Source organism: Taeniopygia guttata, chromosome 5 (assembly GCF_048771995.1).
Source record: "Taeniopygia guttata chromosome 5, bTaeGut7.mat, whole genome shotgun sequence".
Taxonomy (NCBI): Eukaryota; Metazoa; Chordata; class Aves; order Passeriformes; family Estrildidae; genus Taeniopygia; species Taeniopygia guttata.
Genome location: NC_133030.1, coordinates 34,355,105 through 34,377,193, shown reverse-complemented (window position 1 = coordinate 34,377,193; position 22,089 = coordinate 34,355,105). Strand labels below are relative to the sequence as shown.

Below are 22,089 nucleotides of genomic sequence, written 5' to 3'. Positions count from 1 at the left end.
CCATCTTTTTCAAACAGAAAGAGAGAACAGGTCATTGTCACTCCTATAGTACCACCAGAGTAGGGGGAAAAAAAAAATCTCACAGTTACAGGAAAAAATGAAATGGGATCACAATTGACAGAGAAGGTTCTTAAAGAGCAGCTGTGAAAAAGTGAGGAAGAACACAGGAAGCCTGAGGTAATGGAATGTGCTTGGGAAAGTGACGTCTTACAGCAGCAGCACCGCTATGCTTTGGGTTCTCCATGAAGTTTGGACAACGAAATGTATCAGTTGGCAAGCATGCATACAAAGACTAAGAAGGAAGAAATAAAAATCCAACCGACAGACAAAACCACAGTATAATCTTTTATTATAACTTAATTTACTTGATGGTCTGACTCATGATTATTTTTGAGTCCTCCGGGTTTGCAGCTATGCTCCAGTTTTCCACCAGATCAAGCAGCACATTTACCGTGTAACTTCCTGAAAAGGGATTTGGTTGCTGCTGCTTCTTGATTTCACTGCTTTACCTAAATCAGCTACACATGCTTCTACTTCAGCGTGCATTTAGGAAAGGGGACAACTCAAACACAAACCCTCTCGTGCCGTCACTCCCTTAGAACCGCATTTCGGAAATAATTACAAGAAGGGCCCCGCTTTTCCAGGTCTCCGGAGAGCACAGTGGCACAGTCCCACAGGGCGGGCAGCGTTCCGAGCAGCGCAGCCCGGGCTGCCGCCGCTCTCCTCGGCCCGCCAGCGCAGCGCTCCACGCCGCGTCCCAGCGGGGCCCGGGGGCTGCGGGCGGCCGCTCCGGGAGGAGCCGCCCGGAGCAGGTATCGGGCAGGGCACCGCTTCGCCAAGCGCCCGCGCTCCCCACAGACGGCCGCACTTTCGCGGCTACATTCACTCCGGCTTCAAAAAGTAGCTGAAGAGTGGGAGCCCAGCCCGCAGGCGGAGACTCCGGCGCTCAGCCGAGACTGCCCCAAGCCCCCCAGCCGCTGCAGGCGCCTGAGCCGGGCCCTTCGCCACCGGCGGCCCGCTTCCTCCCACCGCTCCCGGGACCCCTTCCCGGCCCGCAGCAGCGGCCGCGGGGGTCTGCGCGGAGCCGCTCCGAGCAGGGGCCGGCCGGGGCCCGGGAGCGGCGGCCCCGCGCCCTCCGAGCAGGAAGGAGCGCGGCCGCGGGCAGCCCGCGTATCCCTCCGCGGCGCCGTGCGTGCGTGTGCGGCGGCTGCTCCCCGGGAAGCGCGTGAGGCAGCGCCAGGGGGAGGGAACTACTTTCAGGAAACTCGAGCGCCGGGCAGCGCTGGGCGCCGCGGGGAGGGCGGCGGCGCGAGCCCGTCCGGCGGCGGGCGCGGGTCAAGGGGATTACTTTCCTCCCCTCGCTCTTCCCTCCTCTCCCGCCTCCCTTTCCCCCGTGGTTATTTTGGATCAAGCTGTGGCGGCGGAAGGAGCCTGAAGTCAACGCTTCCGCCCAGTTTTCCTGTGAGGAGGAGGCGGGGGCGGCCGCGAGGAGCCGAGGCGGCGGCAGCGGCCGCTAATGGAGTTGTTGCCGGGGAGGAAGCGCCGCCGCTGAACTTCCCCGCGGGCTTTCTCCCTCCTCTCCCCCTCATCCTGCAGCCGAGGGCTCCTCTCTAGCCCCGGGAGCTCGGCTCCCCCTCCCTCCTCGCGCCTCTCCTCACACAAACAGCCGTGACGCATCCTCGCTCTCCGCCGTCCCCCCCCTTCCCACCCCCAGGCTGGTTTAAAACGCCTCCCTCCCCCCGTCGCCAGCCTTCTCCTTCGGGCCGGCGCGTCCTCCCTCCGCAGTGCTCGGCGTCGCTTTGGAGGGGGTGGGAGATCCTCGCCGAGCCTCTCTGCCCCCCTTTTCCCCTTCCCTCCCCGCCTGCCCCGGCCTGTGGTGGCTCCGGTGTCTGGAGGAATTTCTGCCGCCGCCTGCCCCGGCTGTGCGCGGGAGGCGGGCGGGCAGGGAGGGAGGCGGCCGAGCAGCAGCAGCAGGAGGAGGAGGAGGAGGAGAAGGAGGAGGGCAGCAACGAAGGCGGCTGCAGTGGGAGATGAGCTGCAGCGGGAGGACGGTGCGGTGCAGCTTTTTGCGGCGGGGAGCCCTCCCTTGTCTCCACAACTCTATCCCCCTCTAACTGGGAGCAGCTCAATATCAGAAGATCCGTGGGTTTTGCTTCTATTTGCTTCACCATCACCACCATCATCATCGTCGTCTCCAACGACAGGGGAAGTAACGCTGCACCGCCGGACATCAGGATTTCGGGTTTTCAGGATAAAGACCGCTCTCCCGTTCCTTCCCCCCGCCCCCCTCCCTTACTCACCGCACGGCCCGTGCCCTGGCCGGGGGCGGCAGACAGGGGGTAACAATGGTGAAGTTTCTGGTGAGTTCTGGCTGCGCTCTGGCTGCGTCGGTGCTGCTCCGTGTGCCTGTCGGATCGTGGTGAGGAGAAAATGAGCGAAGAGACGGCGACTTCTAACGAGTAAGTGGCGGTGCTCCCACTCCCCTGCGCCCCGGGATCGGAATGGGAATGGGGCTCGACGCGTCCCTTCGGCTCCGCGCCCCGCGGGGCCTTTGCCCGCGCACGTACGTGTGCTGTCCTCCCCCTGCGCGGACTGCGCATTTCTGCTCGCGTACATGGAAGCCCAGAAGCTCCCTCTTTGTGAAGGAGCTTCGTTTGGAAGGGCTACTAGCCGCCGGCCAGAAAAGCCTGATTTAGTTAAAGCCCGGTAGAAAACGGTGCAGGTAACGATGGTGTCTTGGAGGGGGAGGATAGGTCTGAAATGCCCAGAGAGGTGTCGGCACTTACTACCTCTGATAAAATCCTATTACTTGTAGATATTTCACATGGAAACTAGTGTGTGGGAGCTTCATCCTGCAGGAAACTGCTACTGAATTTTAATTGGATGAGTCAGTCAGTGTAAATACAGTTTAAACCTACCCTAAAGCCCTTTTTTCCCTTTCTTTTTTTTTTCTTTTTTTTTTTTTCCTTCTTTTAATGAGCTCTTGGGACTTTCCCCCCCTTCCCTTCCCCCTCCCCACCCCCCAGAGAAGAAAGGGATAGTTCAAGGATCTCTTAATATTTTTGCTGTGACTGGTTTGGAGGAAATCCAGAGGAGATTGTGTGTGTGTGCGGCTGTATTCTCCTGCATGTAATCGGTCTTTGAAATACATTCGGGTCGGAGGCGGTAAATGTTTGTCAGAAAATATCCGAGTTCTTTAGGGCGTTGAAACAGGAATATGAAGTATTTTGAAACTTTTCTTGTGGTCGGGAAGTTTAAAGTCGATTGCTGCGGTCTCCGAGCCGTAGCGTTACGATTTGCGATGTCGATGTTTGCTCGGTCTTATTTTATGAATGATGCGGTGACGGCCGCGGCCATGGCGGTGGGGAGGGAGCGCTGCGCCCATTGTATCTGTAGGTAGCGGTGAGCGGCCGGGAGCAGCCGAGCTGACAGGCAGGGTGCCGACGGGGCTCCTCCGGCAGGAAAGATGGATTTCCCATTTCACTGCCTTCTTCTGAGCAAAGCCTGCGCACCTTCCCGTGCGCTCCCCAAGCGCGGCGTTCGGGTCCCCGGGGAGCGGCGCGGGCCGGCCCCGCGGGGAGCGGAGCCCGGCGGGACGCGGGGCTCGGGCGCTGCCGCCCGCGGCGCTGAGCGGGCCGGGGGAGCCGGGCCGGGGGAGCCGCCGCGGCGCCCGCGGGGCCGGCAGCCGGGGCCGCCGCCGCCATGTTTCCTTTTTTTGTGAATCGCTCTCATTTGCATACCACAATCTCCATTCATAAAAAAAAAAAAAAAAAAAAAAAAAAAAAAAAAAAAAAAGCGAAAAAAGAATTGCTGTCACCACCGCTGACCTGCGGCGGAACCTGCCCTGCGGAGCGCACGAAGCGGCTGCTCCCGGGCTGAGGGCCGGCCTGCGGCCCGCGGCCGGCGGCGGAAGGTCTCCAGAAGCTGCTGTATTAATATGTACTGTTCGCTGCTTGTTGACACAGTTATGTAGGAAATATCAGCTCGGGGAGGTGCTGGGAACACGTGATCAGCTCCATTCATAAAATACCTGGCTGTCCATTCACAGTGCAGTACAGTGTCTGCATTCAGCAGCCTCGAAGATCAGACCCGCATGGGAAGGGAGAGGCAGCCAGGCCGGCAGGTTTATCGAAGAGGGCAGCAGAAAGAGGGCTTATGGCTGCGAGCATGGGAAGTCACTGTAAAGGGGGATGTGGAGGGACGAGAAAGGCTTATTTTTATGGTTTATGTTTATCCTTTTCCTATAAAGGAGCATGAATTCCGAAGTACCTTCTCGCTGTACCATCTTACATTTAAACCAGGAAGAGTTTTATTCAGAAAATGTTGAAATATTTTCCCCTTCATGAATACTGTGTCAAAAATAGAATACTGGCAATCAAATTCATTATTATGAATGTATTTTCAAGACAGTGAATTAATCCATTTGGAGTAATTTACATTTTATTGAACAATACAGCCTTACATCTGCAGAACATCAACATGGTGCAGAAGGAAGTCAGTCATACCTAATGAGGCATCTGAAAATGTTGCCTATTATACAGGTGACAGTGAAGACAACTAAACTGATAGAAATCAACATTGCTATTCATTTTTCTGTCTGTTTACTCTGAGAATTTTACAGCAGATTAGCAATCGTATTTTCTCCTTAACCTATGCCGTGGCTAAAGAAACCTCTGAAATATCAGAATACTATGAATGTTTTTAATGTGGCATAAATTACTTAGAGGGCACTGTATTATCTTTGATTTTAAATTTATTGAAAATTAAAAAAACCCACAGTGAAATTTACTGATGAAGGATCCCCAGAGTAGACAGTGTATTTTTTTATGCAACTGTTTTGTGGTTGCCAGTGTTAAAATGGTGATGTTCATTGCTCATGAGTACGCTTTTTCATTATCTTAACAAATTACACAGAGGTGATCCTTAATTATACATCCGTGGAGTAGAGGAGGCTTGTTGTTAGTAGAGCTTAAGAGATATTACAAATCTTTATTTAATAAAAAAAAAGGAAGGTTCATATACAGTATTTGCTTTGCATTTATTCAGTGGTGCTATAGGATGAAATGTGTTCTTATATAAATACCCTTACAAAGCACTATAAACTATGCTTTTTCTTAAAGAATAAATGTTTGGGTTTTTTTTATTTTTTACCTCCAGTATTTAAATATCAGAAATAAAATAAGAAAAATGCTTCTCACTTGCTTTGCTTTTTTTGACAACATTTTTGGTGTGGCCAGAGTCCTAATTTCTCTCTGGCTGCTTTTGCACATAGCACAAGCGTGTCACTTCAAATGGCTGGGAAACATGATTGAAATGCCAGATAAACTGTTAGTGAAAATAAGACAGGGTCTGCTGATTGAAATTAATATATTAGAAGTTCACCGTGTTTAATTTTATCAGTAGAATTGATGGCATCAATGGCCTTGAGTTCATTAACAGATCTTTCAGCATATGACAGTGAATACGGGTACTTTGCAATGCATTTTGTGTCATTATAGCTACCAGGAATATTCTGGTAATTGAGCATTATTCTTTGATTATTAAACTTCATTTTACAGAGTCAGATATAAATATTAGTGGTGTCTGGAGTTTGACCTCAGTTAATAATAAATTCTCAGTGGTGGTGGGAAAGATTAATTAAGAAGCTACATTAAGGACTACTAGGTTCCTTCTCGATCATGAACATACGGATATCATGAACATACACAGTTCTGATTACTGCGGATGAGTCTTCATTGATGATTTTTACATTGTTCTTGTAATGATGTTATTGTATTTGTCAGTTAGGTATTACTTAAATGAAAGTATTTCTATACCTCAGATAATTTTATCCTTTTCTTCCTCAGTGATATTTTGCAGTTAGGGTGGTCAGCATCAACACAATATATTCCCAAAACCAATCAGTTTTCAAATGAAGGAATTAGTAGAATTTTTGGACTCATGGGTCAATTTGCTACTCATGCAACTGAATATAATAATGTTAAAGGAGTCGTGTAAGTGAGCACTACACCAAATTCCTGTTTTGGTGGCAGGATTTAATTGCTGTCTAGAAATGTGACTGAATTTCAGTATTAGGGAAAACAGAATAGTTTTTGTGCTGTGTAGCCCTCATTCTGTGGGGATGAATGATGACAGGCTTAAGATGGAGTCGTAGTTGCTGCAATCGAAAAGTAGGAGCACTGCTTTACTGGCTTGTTTACTTTCCTCTGTATTGCAGGTGGCCGCTTTTTCAGGGAATGCTACTGCTCTTGAATCGTGTTCAGAGTTGTTTTTACATATTGTATTTCTTACAGATTCAGACTGTCACATGCTGATTGTTTTACCACATAACTATATTAATTTTCCTGGATAATTTAATTAAAGAGATTGTAAATGAAACACAGTATATTCTAATGCTGTGTGCTTAATAACCTCAGGTTATGATGCTATAAACATCAAATGTTGATTTGAAAAAGTAAAGGTGAAGTAAATTTTTAAATAAGGTATTTATTCATGTCTTCCTTTAATATAGATGAAAATACTGTTTGTACTTGCCTTACAAGCCCAGATACTGAAAGATGAATGTTAAATTGTACCCTAGAAAGTAATGCCTGTTAGTTTGGGCTTACTAGTTCTGGGAGGATTTTAACACTTTTCAGCAGGCTAAATTTCTTTCCGCAGTTTAGGGCATATATAGACTCTGAAAGTCTTTATCCCTTAATGAAAGGAATTTGTAAATAGAAATATATATATTTTTTTTTTTAATTTTTTTTTTTTTTAAGGATAGGATTTTCTAACCCAATTGATTATACTAAATCATTGCAATTTTAACATACTGTCATTTGAGGGAAAGTTGCTTATAGAGTCCTTGGGAGGCTTTTCCAGTCTTATGAACTGATTCTTGCTGTCTGTTTGGCTTTATGTTGTATGACACTATTTTGAAGGTGAAACTGAATTTGCATGTTACATAATCTCAGAGTCAGCTGGAAGGGGGGGATGGGTATTTTTACTTTTTTTCTTTCAAAAAAAGGTTCACCCTAGCAACAGTCCTTGATTACTGTGATATTGCAGAAAAAATGCTTTTGGATGTTTCAGTGCAAGTGGAGCCAGCAGTAATATTTGAATTCAAGAATGCCGAGTGTTTCCCTTGTTTGTCCACTTAAAATGTAATGCTCTTGATGTGTTAAAGTGACTGTGAGGACATAAGAGTAATTTTTAAAAGTAAAGATGTTTCTTGAAAAGAATATATCCTGACAGGATCAGAAGTCACAGGATTAAAGCTGAGGGTAATCCTGGTGCATTTGGGGATAAATGCTGGCAATTTTGTTTGTTATTTAGCCATTCTTGTGTATATCTGGAGAAACTCTCTGTATAGGTGATGACTTAATGGAATTATGATGAACATCAGAAATAAAAAATACTCTTCAGAGTATTAACACAAGTTTGAAAAGGAGGCAAAGGAAATAATTTTGTCTTTTTTGGTTTTTACTCTGCTGATTACAAAAGACTGACTATGATATGACATAGAGTGTATGTTGTCTTAAATGTTGCTGTTCAAATGTTAAATGTTTGCTTTCTCCCTTTTACTCTTCTTCCTCAATTACAAGATATTACACGTTGCTCTAAATAATTTGAAAGATGTCTGGAAGTTGCCATATTGTTCACAATCCCAGTTTCTTTATGGCTGCTTTGAGAAGGAAATTCTCTTTTTTTCCTTTCCATTCTAGTGTGCAACTACGCTTCAGCAAGTAAATTTAAACTAGCAGAGTTTGCACAGTTATTGAATGACGAATTGATTGCAAACAAAAATTTAATATTCCCTAAAAATATAAAGTTTGTTCCTCCCTTCTCCCTTGAAAATATTCATACCTCTTTCTGAAAACATTATCCATTGTTTTGTATCTATTTAATTATGGCCAACTAATGTGCAACGAAGGTTCCAAATTAAAATACAGTAAGATATAAACACATTTGAAACTTTTTTTATACCTTCTAATACTTCACTAGGTGTGTCTCCTATCTTCAGCAATGCTTATTTTTTGGTGAAAGGAAGAGGACTGAATGCTTCTGTGTATTGCCATGTATTTCTAGACTTAAGACTATAGCAGTATATACTTCTGTTGTGCTTGTTTTTTTGTACTCTGTAAGTAAAGTTTGGGGTTTTTTTGGTTAATTCTTAGACTGCTCTAGTCAAATCTATTGACTGTTACTATTGCCTGTGGTTTTTCTCATTCATAAAGTGGTAACATTTTGTATATGGTAAAAAATTTTATGTCATGTTATACTAGCTTAAGCGCAGCACCTCTCCTACCTGAAAGCTGTAATAGGAATCAATCTATAAGACTGCAGTGGTGTTGAACAGCACTTACACTTGTTAAAAGTAAGCAGACATTTTATAAGTGCATGTGTTTTCTAATTTTTTCAAGCTTAGCTTTATAGTAATGTTTATGCTGATATCTGTGATATCAATTTGTTTAAAAATAGATATTAATTTGTCTATATTCATTGCTTTAATTTTTCTCCTGCATAGGAATAAGAAAAGGAAGAAAATCCAAGCAACCTGCAAGTCTTTAGATATGCTGAGGGACAAAAAAATTGCATTTAAGTGCTCTGAGTGCTAGAATTTGTTTATAAATGTGGTTCTGATTAAATAACAATTCACTTGCTACACACAGGCCCTAACTCCCAATGCCCCAATTAAGGTGGGGAAAACATGATGATGATACTATTATTATTATTACTATTATTAATTTTTTCCCACTATAATGACAATAAATTAATCTATCTCTGAAAGGAAACCACTCACAAGCATTTTTCTCTGTAAGGACTCAATGTCATATGACAGTAAATAATTCAAACAGGGAAAACAGGCCATAGAAACTTCATCAATTACTGTGTTCCATCCTGCACTGCTATGTGATACCAAACCTCCATTCAGAAGGAAATACTTTTCATGTGTACACTATGCAAGAATTCACCAAATGTGTATAATTGAAACATCTAAACCATCTTAAAAATTAGGTGGTATAGCATCTGTTTCTTCTTCCCCCCACCAGATGTATTCATTCCTGCGTCTTGACTACTGCTGTTCATAATGTTTTAATTATGTAAGGAAGTCTAATTCTGCTAATGCAAGTTTTAACACTCACCTATTCAGAACACCAGAAGGAATTCTGTGTCCCAAAAGCTTGGCTTGAATGGTTTTGTGAGCCAGTTTTTGACTGGAATGGTTTGCAAGAGCAGGTGTCATTAAAGTCTACGGAAGAGTTGGGTTTTTTTGAGGGTTTTTTTTGAAAACTCCGGAAAATAGTAATAAATAAATAAGCCTTCTCCAAGATGATCTGACAGCTCTTAACAATCACTCTTTTTCTTTGACTCCTGCTGGTTAATTGAGATACTGAGGTTTGTCAAAGCAAAAATGAAACTGATTTATTTCAGTTTTAAGTAAAGTCAAATGTTGTCAACAAACATACGTAACAACAAGAAGCATCAAAAATTTCATTAATGAAACAAGTAATTACTGAAATCTAGTGCCAAGTTTATTAAAAATAACTGAGACTGACTGTCTTCTCTAAATAACCCCAGAACTGGTAAGATGTAGCTGTCAGTGAGTATTCCTGCCTGGCATTTTTATTCCTTCAGAAATTGTGCGGAACTGTTTTGGTGAAGTGGTATAAACCTTGAGGGCAGAAGAGCTTTCTCTCTCCTTAGCCTTTTTTGAAAGGATTAAGTAAGGGTAGTGAAAGGTGGGAGTACAATGCCTGCTCTGATTTAGGATTTGTTATGTAGCTTCTTAGAAACTTTGTAACCTCTCAGATGTGATAAAGTATTCTGAGCCCTGGGTATTCCTTTCTGTGCATGGTGTGCTTATTTTGGATCCCAGTACAGCATGTCTTAATATGAGGCCTGTGATTGAGGCTGATATATGTTTAACCTTGAACAGGAATACATTTTTAAAAGGTGTAAAGAAGCTAATTCAGGATTTAGAGATGAGATTTGTACATTTAAAATGGGAAATCCTGATGGTTTTTTTAATCTATGTATGGAGCTGACCCTATGTAACAAAGCTATATGTTTGTACGCCCTAATTATTGTTGATAATCACTGGTCTTTGCTTGCTTTAAGATCAGCAATAATTTGGAAGTTTCATAGTAGGATAGTCTTCAGATAGGTATGTTTGTGCCCTCCTCAGGGGTTAATTAACTATCTCATTACAAGTTCCACTTGTGATTCAAATGATACTGATCGGTGCTACTGATGTATGACTGTGCTACTGATGATACAAAAAACTTTTGGCATTGCTGTCTCTAATTTTAGAAGATTTTTAAGAAGAAATTGATTGCTGGTACCAGTTGTATATAATGAGCGTGCCAAGGGAATGCAAAATTGTAAAATTAAATGTTTGAGAATTTTTGGGTTTGAGAACTGAGATTTTTTTTGTGCGAATAAAATCCATGTGGCCAGGATGTATGAATTTTGATGATTTTGGTAATAAGACAGATATACAGCTGTAATCAGATTGCCTGGTTTCTGCTCTCAGACCTTCAATATTAGGAAATGGCCAATTTTCTTTTTTTTTTAACCCTTTGCCTCATTTATTTCTCCTGTGCCAGAGAGGAGGATTGTGTCTTCTGGTCATGCAGAGGTGGTTCTGTGTAATTGAAGACTGTGTCTTAGTAAGTGTTAAAATTCTATAAATACTAATATTGAAAAATAAAACAATATTCTGACAGATTTGTTACGGGCTTTTTGTTTGATTTGTTTCTTGCGTTTAGTCTGATTTTAGTCTTTAATCTTCAGATTTCAACTATGTGAGCATTTTGAATGTTGGTAATATCACTGTAATTGCATCCAGACTTGTAGCATGCTGTTTCTTACATTCTTTCTGCTAATGTGATTTTCTTAATCATTATCTGAAAGTTGGAGTTTTAGTGTTTGGGGTTTTTTCCCCACCAGTTCAGAACCTCTTTTTAGGTTTTTGATAATTTTATTTGAGGGAATAATACATTTGTTATGTTGAACCTTATTTTGGTTTGGTTCTTTTAAGGCAGTAATAGCATCTGTTATGAGAAGCCATGCATGCTAGACACATGCATCACAATGTGGCAAATCACAGAGTGCCAGTGAGACTGTTAACAATGTATGGGCTTATTTGCTGTGCAGCTATCTAATGTAAGGGGTGCCATTAAGCCTGGGTTTTCTGTGGCATTCCTCATGTATCCTATAGGAATTGTGTTATAGTTCAGGCCTGTAAGTGCAAGGTACTTGCTGCTCTCATTGACATGAAAATACCAGTTGCTTGTCATTTCTTAATGAGTAAAAGAAAATTTTATATTTTCTATTTGGATATTTTTTTTCCTCTTTTTGGGGGTTGGGGTGGGTGGGGAAACTTGTAGGTAAACTGTGCTCATTAAATCTTTTACTATGTTGTGCTTTGTGGTTCCCAAAGAAGTTAGTGTGTGTAAATCAAGCCATTATTAACTACACAGTTGTTTTAATGCATTAAGACCCATAAGTGTCTTGACAGAATTTTGCTTCACCTTCTACTTCTTTCAGCCTCCAGAAAACTTTTTAATGGATGTGTAACCACTGCTTGAACAGCCTTGTGATAATGTCTAGCACAGTACTTTCATGCTTTCTGTATTTGTACTGAACGGGGCTAGCTTAAAATACCTTGTATTGTCTTAGGTGTATTCAACTTGACACATCCTCTAGAAGAGCCCCCATATGCACCTTAAAATGTACGTGCTTTGTTACTATGGTGATGCAGAAGAATCGTGCATGTTAACAACCCGTGTTAAGTAATAGAGGATTTGCAGAAGTCAGTTAAGCATCTGCCTGGGGCATGGAAAACTGAGTCTGTGACCATACCTGCACCTCAGCCTCTTGGCTGCAGGCAGGCTGAGGGGATCTTGTTATGGGATTACCTGCTTCCCTGTTTTCACATTGAGGAGCGAAGATGACTTTTTCGAAGTGGTTTCAGAAGGTGAAGTAGTCTTGGCTTATCATATACTTTTAAGTATCTTCTATCATATACTTCAGGTGTTCTGCATAGTGTAAATGAGATGCTTGGGCAAATGTGTGTTTGTCACTGACACAAACCTCATTTTGTTTTTCTTCAAACTACCTGGGCTGATGATGCATGAATTCATGAGCTTTCATTTCTCAGCTATGGCTGCTTGCAAATCCTGCACAAGGAGAACATGTCCACATTCATTCCCCTGAAGCAATGTAGAAAACATGAGCTCTTTTTCATCTATTAGTTGAATTCTGGATGAAGAACAGGTCTATTCAAGGAAGCTATTCCAGAACCCATGAATTTAGAGTGCTGTACTTTAGTGTAGTGTAATTTCTTGTGAAGGCCTTTTATTTTCCTTGTTCTGGAGTAAGTTGCAGTTAACTAGGGGAAAATGAATAACCTTAGATGGTTAATTAGAGGAGCTTTTTCAGGTTCTCCCTTCTTTCCTTCTTTGCTGTACATTTTAAGAAGTATAGGTTTTTTGCATTAATTATTTTATTTTGTTTCTTTGTGTTTTTTTTGTTTTTCATTTGATTGTTTTGTTACTGCTGAAAGCGATGTATCTTTTCCATGTTTTGAATGTATTGGTTTTGAAGTGTGTGGGTTTCTTGCCATCCTCATAGATTTTAGCTTGTTTTTAGTAGTTTTAGGAAGCATATTTTTCTGAATATTTCTCTATTGTGGTACTCATACAGGTTATCCTGAATCCTTGTCTGGAAAGTAAGCCACTGTTTAGTGTCTCTTGGAGATATTTCACTGGTCCATTGAGCATCTTTACAGGTCTTAATACCAGAGTTTTACCCTTGAGCACTGCTAGCAAGAGGCTTGTCTTTTACCACTTTGGAACAATAAAAACATAAACCAAAAAAAAACATGTGTTTCTTTTGCTGTAAAAAGAGAGAATGCTTCCCACAGGCTACAAGTTCATCTTTTCATCAGTGAAAGAAGAAGACATTACAAAAATGTTGAAAATCAATGTTGAGTCACTTCTCTGCTACAGAAAATTCAACTTTTTTTATATTTGCAAACAAATCTTTCTGAAGTAGAACTGCAGTTAGATGTGTAGCTCCTTTTCAGAACAAAACCAAAACGTATGGATTAGAATTGAGGAGTAACTAGAAATAAGTTTACCAAGTCTGTTATTTCAGCTGGTGTTTAGGCCCGAGTGGCTCTTGGCTGATACAGGATTGGCTTTTCTACTGTTTGGCAAATCTATGCTGCTTGAGCTTGAGCTCCACAACTAAAGCTCAATGGATGAAGTAAGAGCTTTTAGTTAAAGATCCTCATGCTCCTTTCAGTATGAGCTTGGATCAACTTAGCATCATAAATAAAGCTTGATGATCCAAATCTCTGCCATGTACTTCAGTAAAAGATCGTTTCAGTAGAGAAGTTGCAAGAGAGATCCTAATTGTATTTCACATGGTGAAAGAGGAAGGATCAAGTGACACTTCTCAAGGGCAAGAGTGATTTTGGTTAGCTTTTCTGAGATTGCTTCACAGTTTGTTTTAAAGGCAATTACAGTCAGGTAGTGCAGAAACTGTAGTATCCTACAGGAGAAATTACTTGCTTTCTGCATTTTTTGTTTCTTCACTTATACCTATGTATTTTACAGTGGAGAAAACATAACTGTCATTTACACCATTAATATCTGTGATCTAGGGTATATTTGGTGAGAGGATTTTTTTCAGTTACTGCTTGACTTCCTTTATTTTGTCTAAAGAATATAACAGTACATTTGATTCCTGTTGAATTAAGCCTTAATAGTTGAAATTGAAGATGCTGTTCAATCTTTTATCATTAACAAAAAAAAATTGAATTTGGTTGTATTATGTTTTCAGTAGGATATAACTTCCGTTAGCTTTATTTACACTGGGAAATGGTGTTCTCCGAAGGAGTGATCTTACTTTCCTCTGCAATGAGTTCTTAGTATAACTCAGCAAATAATTTGGTCAGGATGTATTCCTATTTGTCTTTTGGATTTATCCTTTGTCAACAACAATGCTGGACAAAAAGTAGGAAAATATTTGGTCTAACCTTTTCTTTACGCAATATTCCAGTAGATCACAAGAAGCTCTGATCAATAGTTCTCAGAATTTAAATAGCCAGCTACTATTTGTATTCCTTTCATTTCCATGACAGTAAGATCAGAAATTGATGTAGCATCTGGCAGTGCAAGTAGGGAGGTTTATGTATTCCCTTCTGTCTATCTGTTTTTGAAGATTTGATTTTTCCTAATAATAAACTTAGGTTCGTTAACCTTCAGTCTCTCAAGCTCCATTATGTACCATTTTCTTCACAAAGGAAAATGTTGTGTGTGTGCTTTATTCACTCCAATATTAAACTGCAGTTTCTCAGTCTTGTCTGCTACCACGTGAGGTTCCAAGATCCACAGGAGTGAAGTTGAATTCAGTGTTAATCATATTCCTTGAGATTACACAAAATTATTTATCTGTGGCTCTGAAGGGTCTCGGTTGTTGCTCCTTTGTACAAATACGCAGAAAAGGGTACTCACGATCAGATCTTCATAATTCTATGGGTGTTCTTAAGAGATGTATGTAAATGCCTCCTCTCCCAAGCAGTATGAAGATTTGTAATGATATATCTGATATGTGCTATTGTTGGGTTTGTTGTAAAGGTTTCTGATAGCCTACATTATTTGAAATACTTAACTCTTCAGGATAGGTTTAAAGGTTTGTTTGGGTTTTTTTCAGCCCCTTTCTGTTAGCCTGTGAAGTATTTCAGAATAAACTACAGTTGTATAAGTACACAAGCAATTTAAAATAGAAATAAAAGAGAATTCCATTAATGCTCTGTGTTTAATCAACACTGACAAATCCAGTTTCACTAAATATAAGAGTACTGGTGCTGTCATTTTGACACACAAAATAACATTGTCTCTATGTAGTTAATAGTCCCCTCTTAAAGCAACCAAAGCAAATTTACAGTTGAAATCAGTTAATGAGAGAGAGTGGGAGTAGATATATTTAAAATCTACTGAACTTAAATGCTCACTTGTTTGCTTTTTAATGGTAAAACAGATCTGTGGTTTGAAATGGTTGGTAAGTTGTGACAAGGCAGATGATGATTCTGAACTGTTGAAAGACTACAGAGGGGTCAGCTACAGTTTCTGCTTTTTGAGAGATTGGAAATGTCCCTTTGAAAATGTCAAAAAGTGAGAAACTCAATAGACATTGAAGATGCTCAGAGATGCCTTTCATATCTGGACAGTATTCAAAGAGCATCACAAATGAATAATGATTTAGTAATATATTTTGTTATTCTGACTTCTTAATGCTGCTGTTACCTGAAGATTATAATGATTTACATAAAAACATAAGAGTTTCCATAAAGGCTCTGGCAAAAATTTTTGTTGACATCCTTTCTCTGACTTTTCCATGTGGTTAAATTCCAAATGCATCTGTTACCTCATCAGGAGGTTTGAGCTGAAATATATTATTTCTTTCTGGATTCTTTGGTGGGAAACTTTATCATGCGTTTGTTTGGTAGGGCTTCATTTGACCTTAGCAGAAGTTTAGGTTTGGGTGGTTTATCTGTTCCTAATTGAAGTGTTGTGTTTTTCAGCTATTTAGAAGTTCAAGCGAACTAAAATTGTTATGCCAGCTTATGGAGTTAATCATTTGATGTAACTGGCCATTCATGCTTGATGGTAGAACTTGAAATTAGTCTTATCTAAATGTATTTCAGTATCTGTGTATTACATGGTTATTTCTTTTCTTGAAACCATTTGTCTTAAAAGAACCATGTAAATAAGGTGATGAGGGAAAATGGTAAGCATGATGTTCTAGGGAAGAACTTAGCAATTCATTTTTTTAGGAAATGCATTGAATTTATAGTCACGTCAGTGTCAGCTGCCTTCTTTTTGATGTTAAGGTGGTGTTTTAGCAGACAGGATTGGGAGCTGCTGGTGCTCTTGGGTTTTGTCATTGAGCAAGGACCTCATGAATTAGGAGAGAGATTGCCTATGTTGCTTTTATTCAGTCAAGGTTCATTCATTAATACTTGGAAACTGGGTGGGTTTCTTGTTTGTTTTGTTGGGTTTTTTGTGTAGTTTTTGGTTGTTTGGGGTTTTTTTTAAGATTGTCCTTTACGCTAGATACAATTGAGGCACAAACAAAGGATTTATTGATTAAAAGTTAGGTACTTCAAAATTTGCCTGTGTTTCACTTAACTGTAGGTCGTCATTTTTGTACACAAAACAAAATATGCTTAATGGAAATCAATTGAATTCAAGGAAATTCTAACTGGTTGTTTGGGCCAAGGTGATACTGACTGCAAATGTGAATTCATATGGATTTGAGAGAGTTGCTGAGTGTTATAAATTACATTTTTTGTGTTGTTGAACTATAGTTAAATTATAACAGGTCTGGTTTTGTTGCATGCAACACTTCCTCAACTGTAAAATCTTTTTCCAAGGTGGTATTAGAGAGATGAAAGTATGAAGTGAAAATAAATGCAGGAGCATGGAAGGGCAAAAGTAAAAGCTGCTGTAAAAGTAAAGCTGTAAGAGCTACCTGTGTCTGCAAAATATAGTAATTCCTTTCCCCTAATTAGAGATGGACCTTCTGCCAAGACAGGTCTGCTGTTCTGACTGGAGCTTGCAGTAGGTGATATATACCGTTCTTTTAATTCTCAATGGCATTGATGGAACCTGAAGCTACTTTTCTTTGCTCCTGACTATCCTTGTTAGAAGTTGAAATGGAAGGCAATAGGGACAGTAAGACAATGGTGAAATAAAAGACTGATAAGGAGAGAAATCTGGGGCCTAGTTTTAGGTATGCATCTAGAAATCAATTAGGCAAACTGCTGGCATTAAATTTTTTAAATTATTTCAGATGCCTGTCTTGCTATTTGAAAACTTGTTGTAGCAGATTTTTAAGGTTTTTCATTGAAATATATAGTACAGTGAACATTAGAGTCCTTTATTAAGGCTGCTTCTCGTTTTGAATTACTGCCCTGTTGCCCAGTGCATTGAGTTCTGGAAAAATACCTAGTAAACTCAACAGCCTAATTCATGTTCTGTTTGGCAGTGTTGGAAGCTATAGATAGTTTGTCTAAGAATTGATTCCAGTCCTACTAGTGGTATCCATGGCACTAGTCAGAAAGCATTTTTAGGCAATTTTTATCAGCTTCACTTGTTAGCTTTCTTGCTACTTTAAAAGAATGCCCAAACACTATTCCGAAACTTTAAAGAAAATGCAAAGAGAAGTTTAAATGGTTCTGTGGGCTATACAGCTGCCACTCTTTATATGAAGAATGACAGGCTTCACCAGAATGTCTGGCTCTTAAAGCAGGAGACCATGATGCTGAAACACATTAGAGCAATGTTATTTATATTCTGCCAAAAGCAATTATCTTGCAAGACTTATAAATATGTGTTAACTTTTATGTGTGTGATAAACTCTACAGACTTCCACAGAGATCTGTAGGTCTACTCAGAGTGATATATTTAAATTTTTGCAGGACTGAAGCCCAAGTGTTTGCATAAAAAGATGTTTCTAGTTGCAGACATATGCTGATTATTCAGTAGTGTGGCAGGAGTGTTTGGGATTGGTCTGCTGTGATTAGGATTGTTAGTATGTTGAGCTAAAGAATTTTATATTTAATAGAATTTGATAAGAGTTGTTTAAAGAAACCTGTCTGGATCCACTTTTCAGCAACAGCTTCTAAGCTCCCAAGGGCTCTTATCTATCCAAGTACCCTATTTTTAATTTCTGTGAATCCTTTACTTTTTTTTTCCCATGAAGATGTATTACTTCTTAAAAATACTTTCAGTTAGCTACTTCAGGCCCTGAAACTGGCTTTGTTCTATGCTGTGTCTTTTCGTCACCCTGTGACAGAAAATGAGCTCCACTGTTTGAGAGGAAAGGCCTGTGCTTTGGATCTTGGCTACCAAATAGAGCAGCTTTTCTGTTCACCCCACAGCTGTTGTTAATGTTTCATTCTGCAACTGCTAGAGGATGGGCAAGTAACCATCCTCATACGAGACAAAAATATAACTCCATTAGTCAGCTGGCGTGGGTTGTTGAAGCAAAAATGCAGGCAGTATTTTCTCCTGATGGAGAAAAATCCATCACATCCTATTAAAGTTGCCATTAGCTGACTATGGGGCAATGTACATTTCCTGAATTCATGATTGCCTGTTCTCCTTACTTTGATGGCTGTCTACTTTAAAACTTGTAATTTAGTCAAACTATTATAGGATCATGTTACATGTGTGGGGTTAATTTTATTTGACATATAATCTGTCTGGGAAGAATTTATAAGAAATAATGATATTTGATGCTAACTGAAACTCAGATTTCTCTAATTATTGTTGTGTGAATTAGAGAACCTCATTCCTAAAGAGGTTCCATGAGATTTCTCAAATCTATATTACCCTATAGGACTTCTAGTATTTAGACTCATTGCTGTTAAACACAGATTTTTAAGTTTCTATCAAAGATGGCATTGCAGGGAGGAGGGGGTTGTGATTTTTTTCGTTGGGGTTATTTGGATTTTTATTTTTTACAGCTGTCTTCTGAAGGTTGAAAATGTGATAGGCTAGTGGCATCTCTGACATTCTCTTGCCAGTCAATATTCATTATAAATTTTAAGTGAGGGAAAGTTATAATCCTTCAACTGTTTTACTTTAACATTTCAACCCTTAAGATTTTTGGATATTTAATCTTTGTAACGTGAAGTTATGACCTAAAGCACAACCAAGCAAATAAAAAGATGCCATCTTTTCCTAGCTGCTTATCAATGTAAAGAAAATCATTTTTCTTTTGTATTGTGGAGGTGTGACTCTTCCATCATACTAGAGCAGTGTTTCAATAGAGGATGGCTCCCTCTCAGAGGCAAATACAAATGTGGTCAGGCTTCTTCTTAGTGTGGTGCTTAGGGATTTTGTTAAAATCCCTTATTTCTTTTATTATGTGCTTTTTTTTAATGTAATGTGGACAGAGAGAAATGTACAATCTCTTAAATTGAGAGGGATGAATATTTAACCTTAACATGAAGATTGAATGGTTTTTTTACAATACCACTTCTGGTATTAGTGTATCAAATGTCATAGATCCTTGGTTGTAAGGTTACAGGTACATTAATACCTATGAGCTAAAGGCAGAATTATGTGCAATTCCTATGCTGAGTGACCCATGTCTATTTCCATGTTGTGTAGGATATTGATAAAGAAATGATGCAATGGAAAGCTGTGGTTTAGTCTTGTTTTTTTATTGCAGTAATGTTTCAATATAGGCAGATCCTGGATGTATCTCCAGCTATTTGACAGTTTTTTGTCTCTGGTGGTTTTTATGTTTATTTAGGGCAGGTAATTGGCAATGCCTTCTGCTGCTTCAGTTTTGCTCCCTATTCCCTGAAGTAAAGCCTCTTCTTGTTGTTCTCAGTAAGTTGTCTATGTGGTAGTAAAGAATTTAAGAACATAGCAGTGAGCAGAAAAGTTAAATTGAAAAATTAGATGACTGTGTTCTAGTTAAATTAAACTAAAAAATAAAAATTACATAGCTCTGGCTGAGGGGACTATTTTCTGTTAAGTCACTTGTTGCATGGTCATGTATGTTGTATACTGTAAAACCTAGTGTAAAAACGTTGACAAAATTTTGTACTATTTTATACAAAAACTTGGTTGCTCAGCTAAAAGCTGTTGTAAAATGCAATTATTAATTCATTAGATTGGAAATAAAATATCTGTAAAAATAATTAGTAACTTCCCGGAAAAGAACATGAGCAAGATCCTATTTCAGTGTATTTGATCAGAAAATTCTATTTTTACCAGAGTTAAGCACAGGTTTCATGGATGTAAAGACTGGGCCCTTTGGGGAATCCTATCAGCTCTTCACTGAGAGTAGTGGAATATCTCCTCAGGTGCTGTGTCTTGGAGTGGTTTTCCTACTGGATTTTTCCAGTTTGGTGTTCAATAAAACTTTAATGCTTTCCCTTTGTGAAAGGAAAATCCATCTTCACTATGTTCTGATTGGCCTGGTTTTGTCTGGCAGCTTCCAGGCAGCCATGGAGGTTTCAGATTCTAACCTTTCTCTGTAGTCTCACTCTCCAGCAGTAGGTTTCTCCTCTGCATGCACTGCTTATCAAAGAGGCACTGTTTTATCTTCAATGCAGTAATTTTCTTTATGTCAAAGTCTTCCTGTGTGCTAAACAATACATCTGAGTCTTTGGTTTTTCTCTGGACCACTTGAAGGTGAATGTTGGCAGCTAGATAGAGGCTGGAGCATGCTTCTGTCAGTATGGACAGGGCTGCTCTTGTCCTTGAGTAACATTTTTTCGTACTTCCTACTTGTTACATTAGGCATAGATGTAGTACTGGTCTTATCTGTAGGCTCTCCCTCTTACCTGCTTGGCTTGGTAGGAAGCTTGTTTTGCCTCTTAGGAATTGAGAGAGATTGCCATATGGTCTGGTACAGTTCATGTACACAACTGTGATCCAGTAGAGGAAAGGCAAACTCCCAACCCCCCTTCTGCTGTTTCAGAAAGGAACAGACAGGAGGAAGTAGGAGTGAGAACAGATTTCTGGATAGATTGGTAGGCAGTGGGGTGAATTCTTAGCACTTCCCACCAGAAGTCTATTCTAATAAGTGTCAGGTTTTAACTGTGTGTATGCCGCTGAGAAAGCTGGAATATGAGTAAATGCATAAATAGACTTAAAGGGATAATTTCAATTTAAAATCATAAAAGTGTTTTTATTTCATATCTGAAATAAGGCTGTGGTCTTCTTAGCCTCTAGGTGGGTGACATTAATCATGGCTTGATTTTTTTTGGTTTTAACTTCCATTTTTTTTCAAACTCTACATTCAACTGAATGTATGCACTACTGGCTTTATCTAGAAAACATGCTGTAGCAGTATCCTGACTGAATGAGACTTTCCTAGGGTTCACACCTAGGAAGTATGTGTATAAATAAATCAAAAGTGATTGAAATATGGCAAATGCAACAGAAATTTTTTCTTGGTTTTCTGGGTCCCTTAAAGCAAAGGGGTAATGTTATTTGTTCCCAGAGTGTACAGGAGGAACAAATGGATTTTTATGTTAGACAAATGGCTAGGATATTGATTATCAGTTTCAGTCTGATTTAAATTTTTACTGCTTTTCTGAGTTAAAGTAGTAAACAAGTAGTAAACAGGTAGTCTATGTAGAATTCAAAACATTGTGTAGACTATAGAGAAACTTTTATGGCTTTCCTGTGGATAAAAAAATTATTTTATACATACATGTGTCCCCCAAAATGAATATTTTAGATAAGTCTTTAAAAACCTATGCAAACCTGCATTACTAATGATAAAATATAGTATTGAGCTGCCAATGAAAGGCAGCTTTGGCCCTAGACATAAGGGCCACATGACTGAAGGTAAGTTGGAGCACTGATCCATCAGAACAATCGTGGGGAGGATGGGTTTTCTGTTTTGGTTGCACAACTAGTTCTCTTTACAGTTGTGTACTGATATAAGTTAACACAAAGGAGGTAGAAGAATTGTACCTCAAGACTGGAGAAGAAAAAGGTAGGAATTCAGGCTGGATTTAGGTGCAGAGGTTTAGCTGATTTCCCATTATCCCATAAAAGAAAATACTTTTTGCTGCAGACCTACAGATGCTGAATCACTAATAGAGCTCTGAATTTTTGGCTGCTCAGACATCTCCTATGAATAACATCTTGCAATTAATAAGGAATTCAAAAAATGAGAGCTCTACGTAGCATTTATGTGCTATGCATAGTACAGTGTACTCCTGTCACATAGCTGTTCAACAGAGCATCACCCTTTCATTTGTCTCCTGGAGATGCATCATCTGTCTGTGTCAAAATGCTTATATGAGTGCAGTCTTTTCTTTTGAGTGCCAGTTTACTGGAACCCAATGTTAAAGTTTCAAATCCATGGATTTTGTATTACTTCCTTGCATTCTCAGCAAATGCTGAATGACTTTTTATAAATAATGATCCTTATTAAAGGATGAATAGCTGCAAAACTTGTAGAGTTTTCATGTTTGGGGCTTTTTTTTTTCTCCTTCCTCTTTTGTAAAGAGGAGGTTTGTATTTCCTCTCCCTTATGTGCTTGGCATAATAA

The 22,089-nt window shown here is 39.9% G+C and overlaps 1 protein-coding gene across 3 annotated transcripts in view; it reads left to right on the top strand.

Moving 5' to 3' along the window:
- Positions 1-1,272: 1,272 nt before the first annotated feature.
- SPRED1 (sprouty related EVH1 domain containing 1) overlaps positions 1,273-22,089 on the top strand; it is a 58,577-nt gene continuing 37,760 nt past the window's right edge. Inside the window, exon 1 of one of the 3 annotated variants that reach the window (XM_004174467.6) lies at positions 1,273-2,459. In XM_004174467.6, the coding sequence (XP_004174515.3) occupies positions 2,431-2,459 (29 nt within the window). In that variant the 5' untranslated portion in view covers positions 1,273-2,430. Of the gene's footprint in view, positions 2,460-2,533; positions 2,723-11,820; positions 11,966-22,089 lie in introns of those variants that run through there. The other 2 variants (XM_072930156.1, XM_072930155.1) reach the window with 2 other exon arrangements.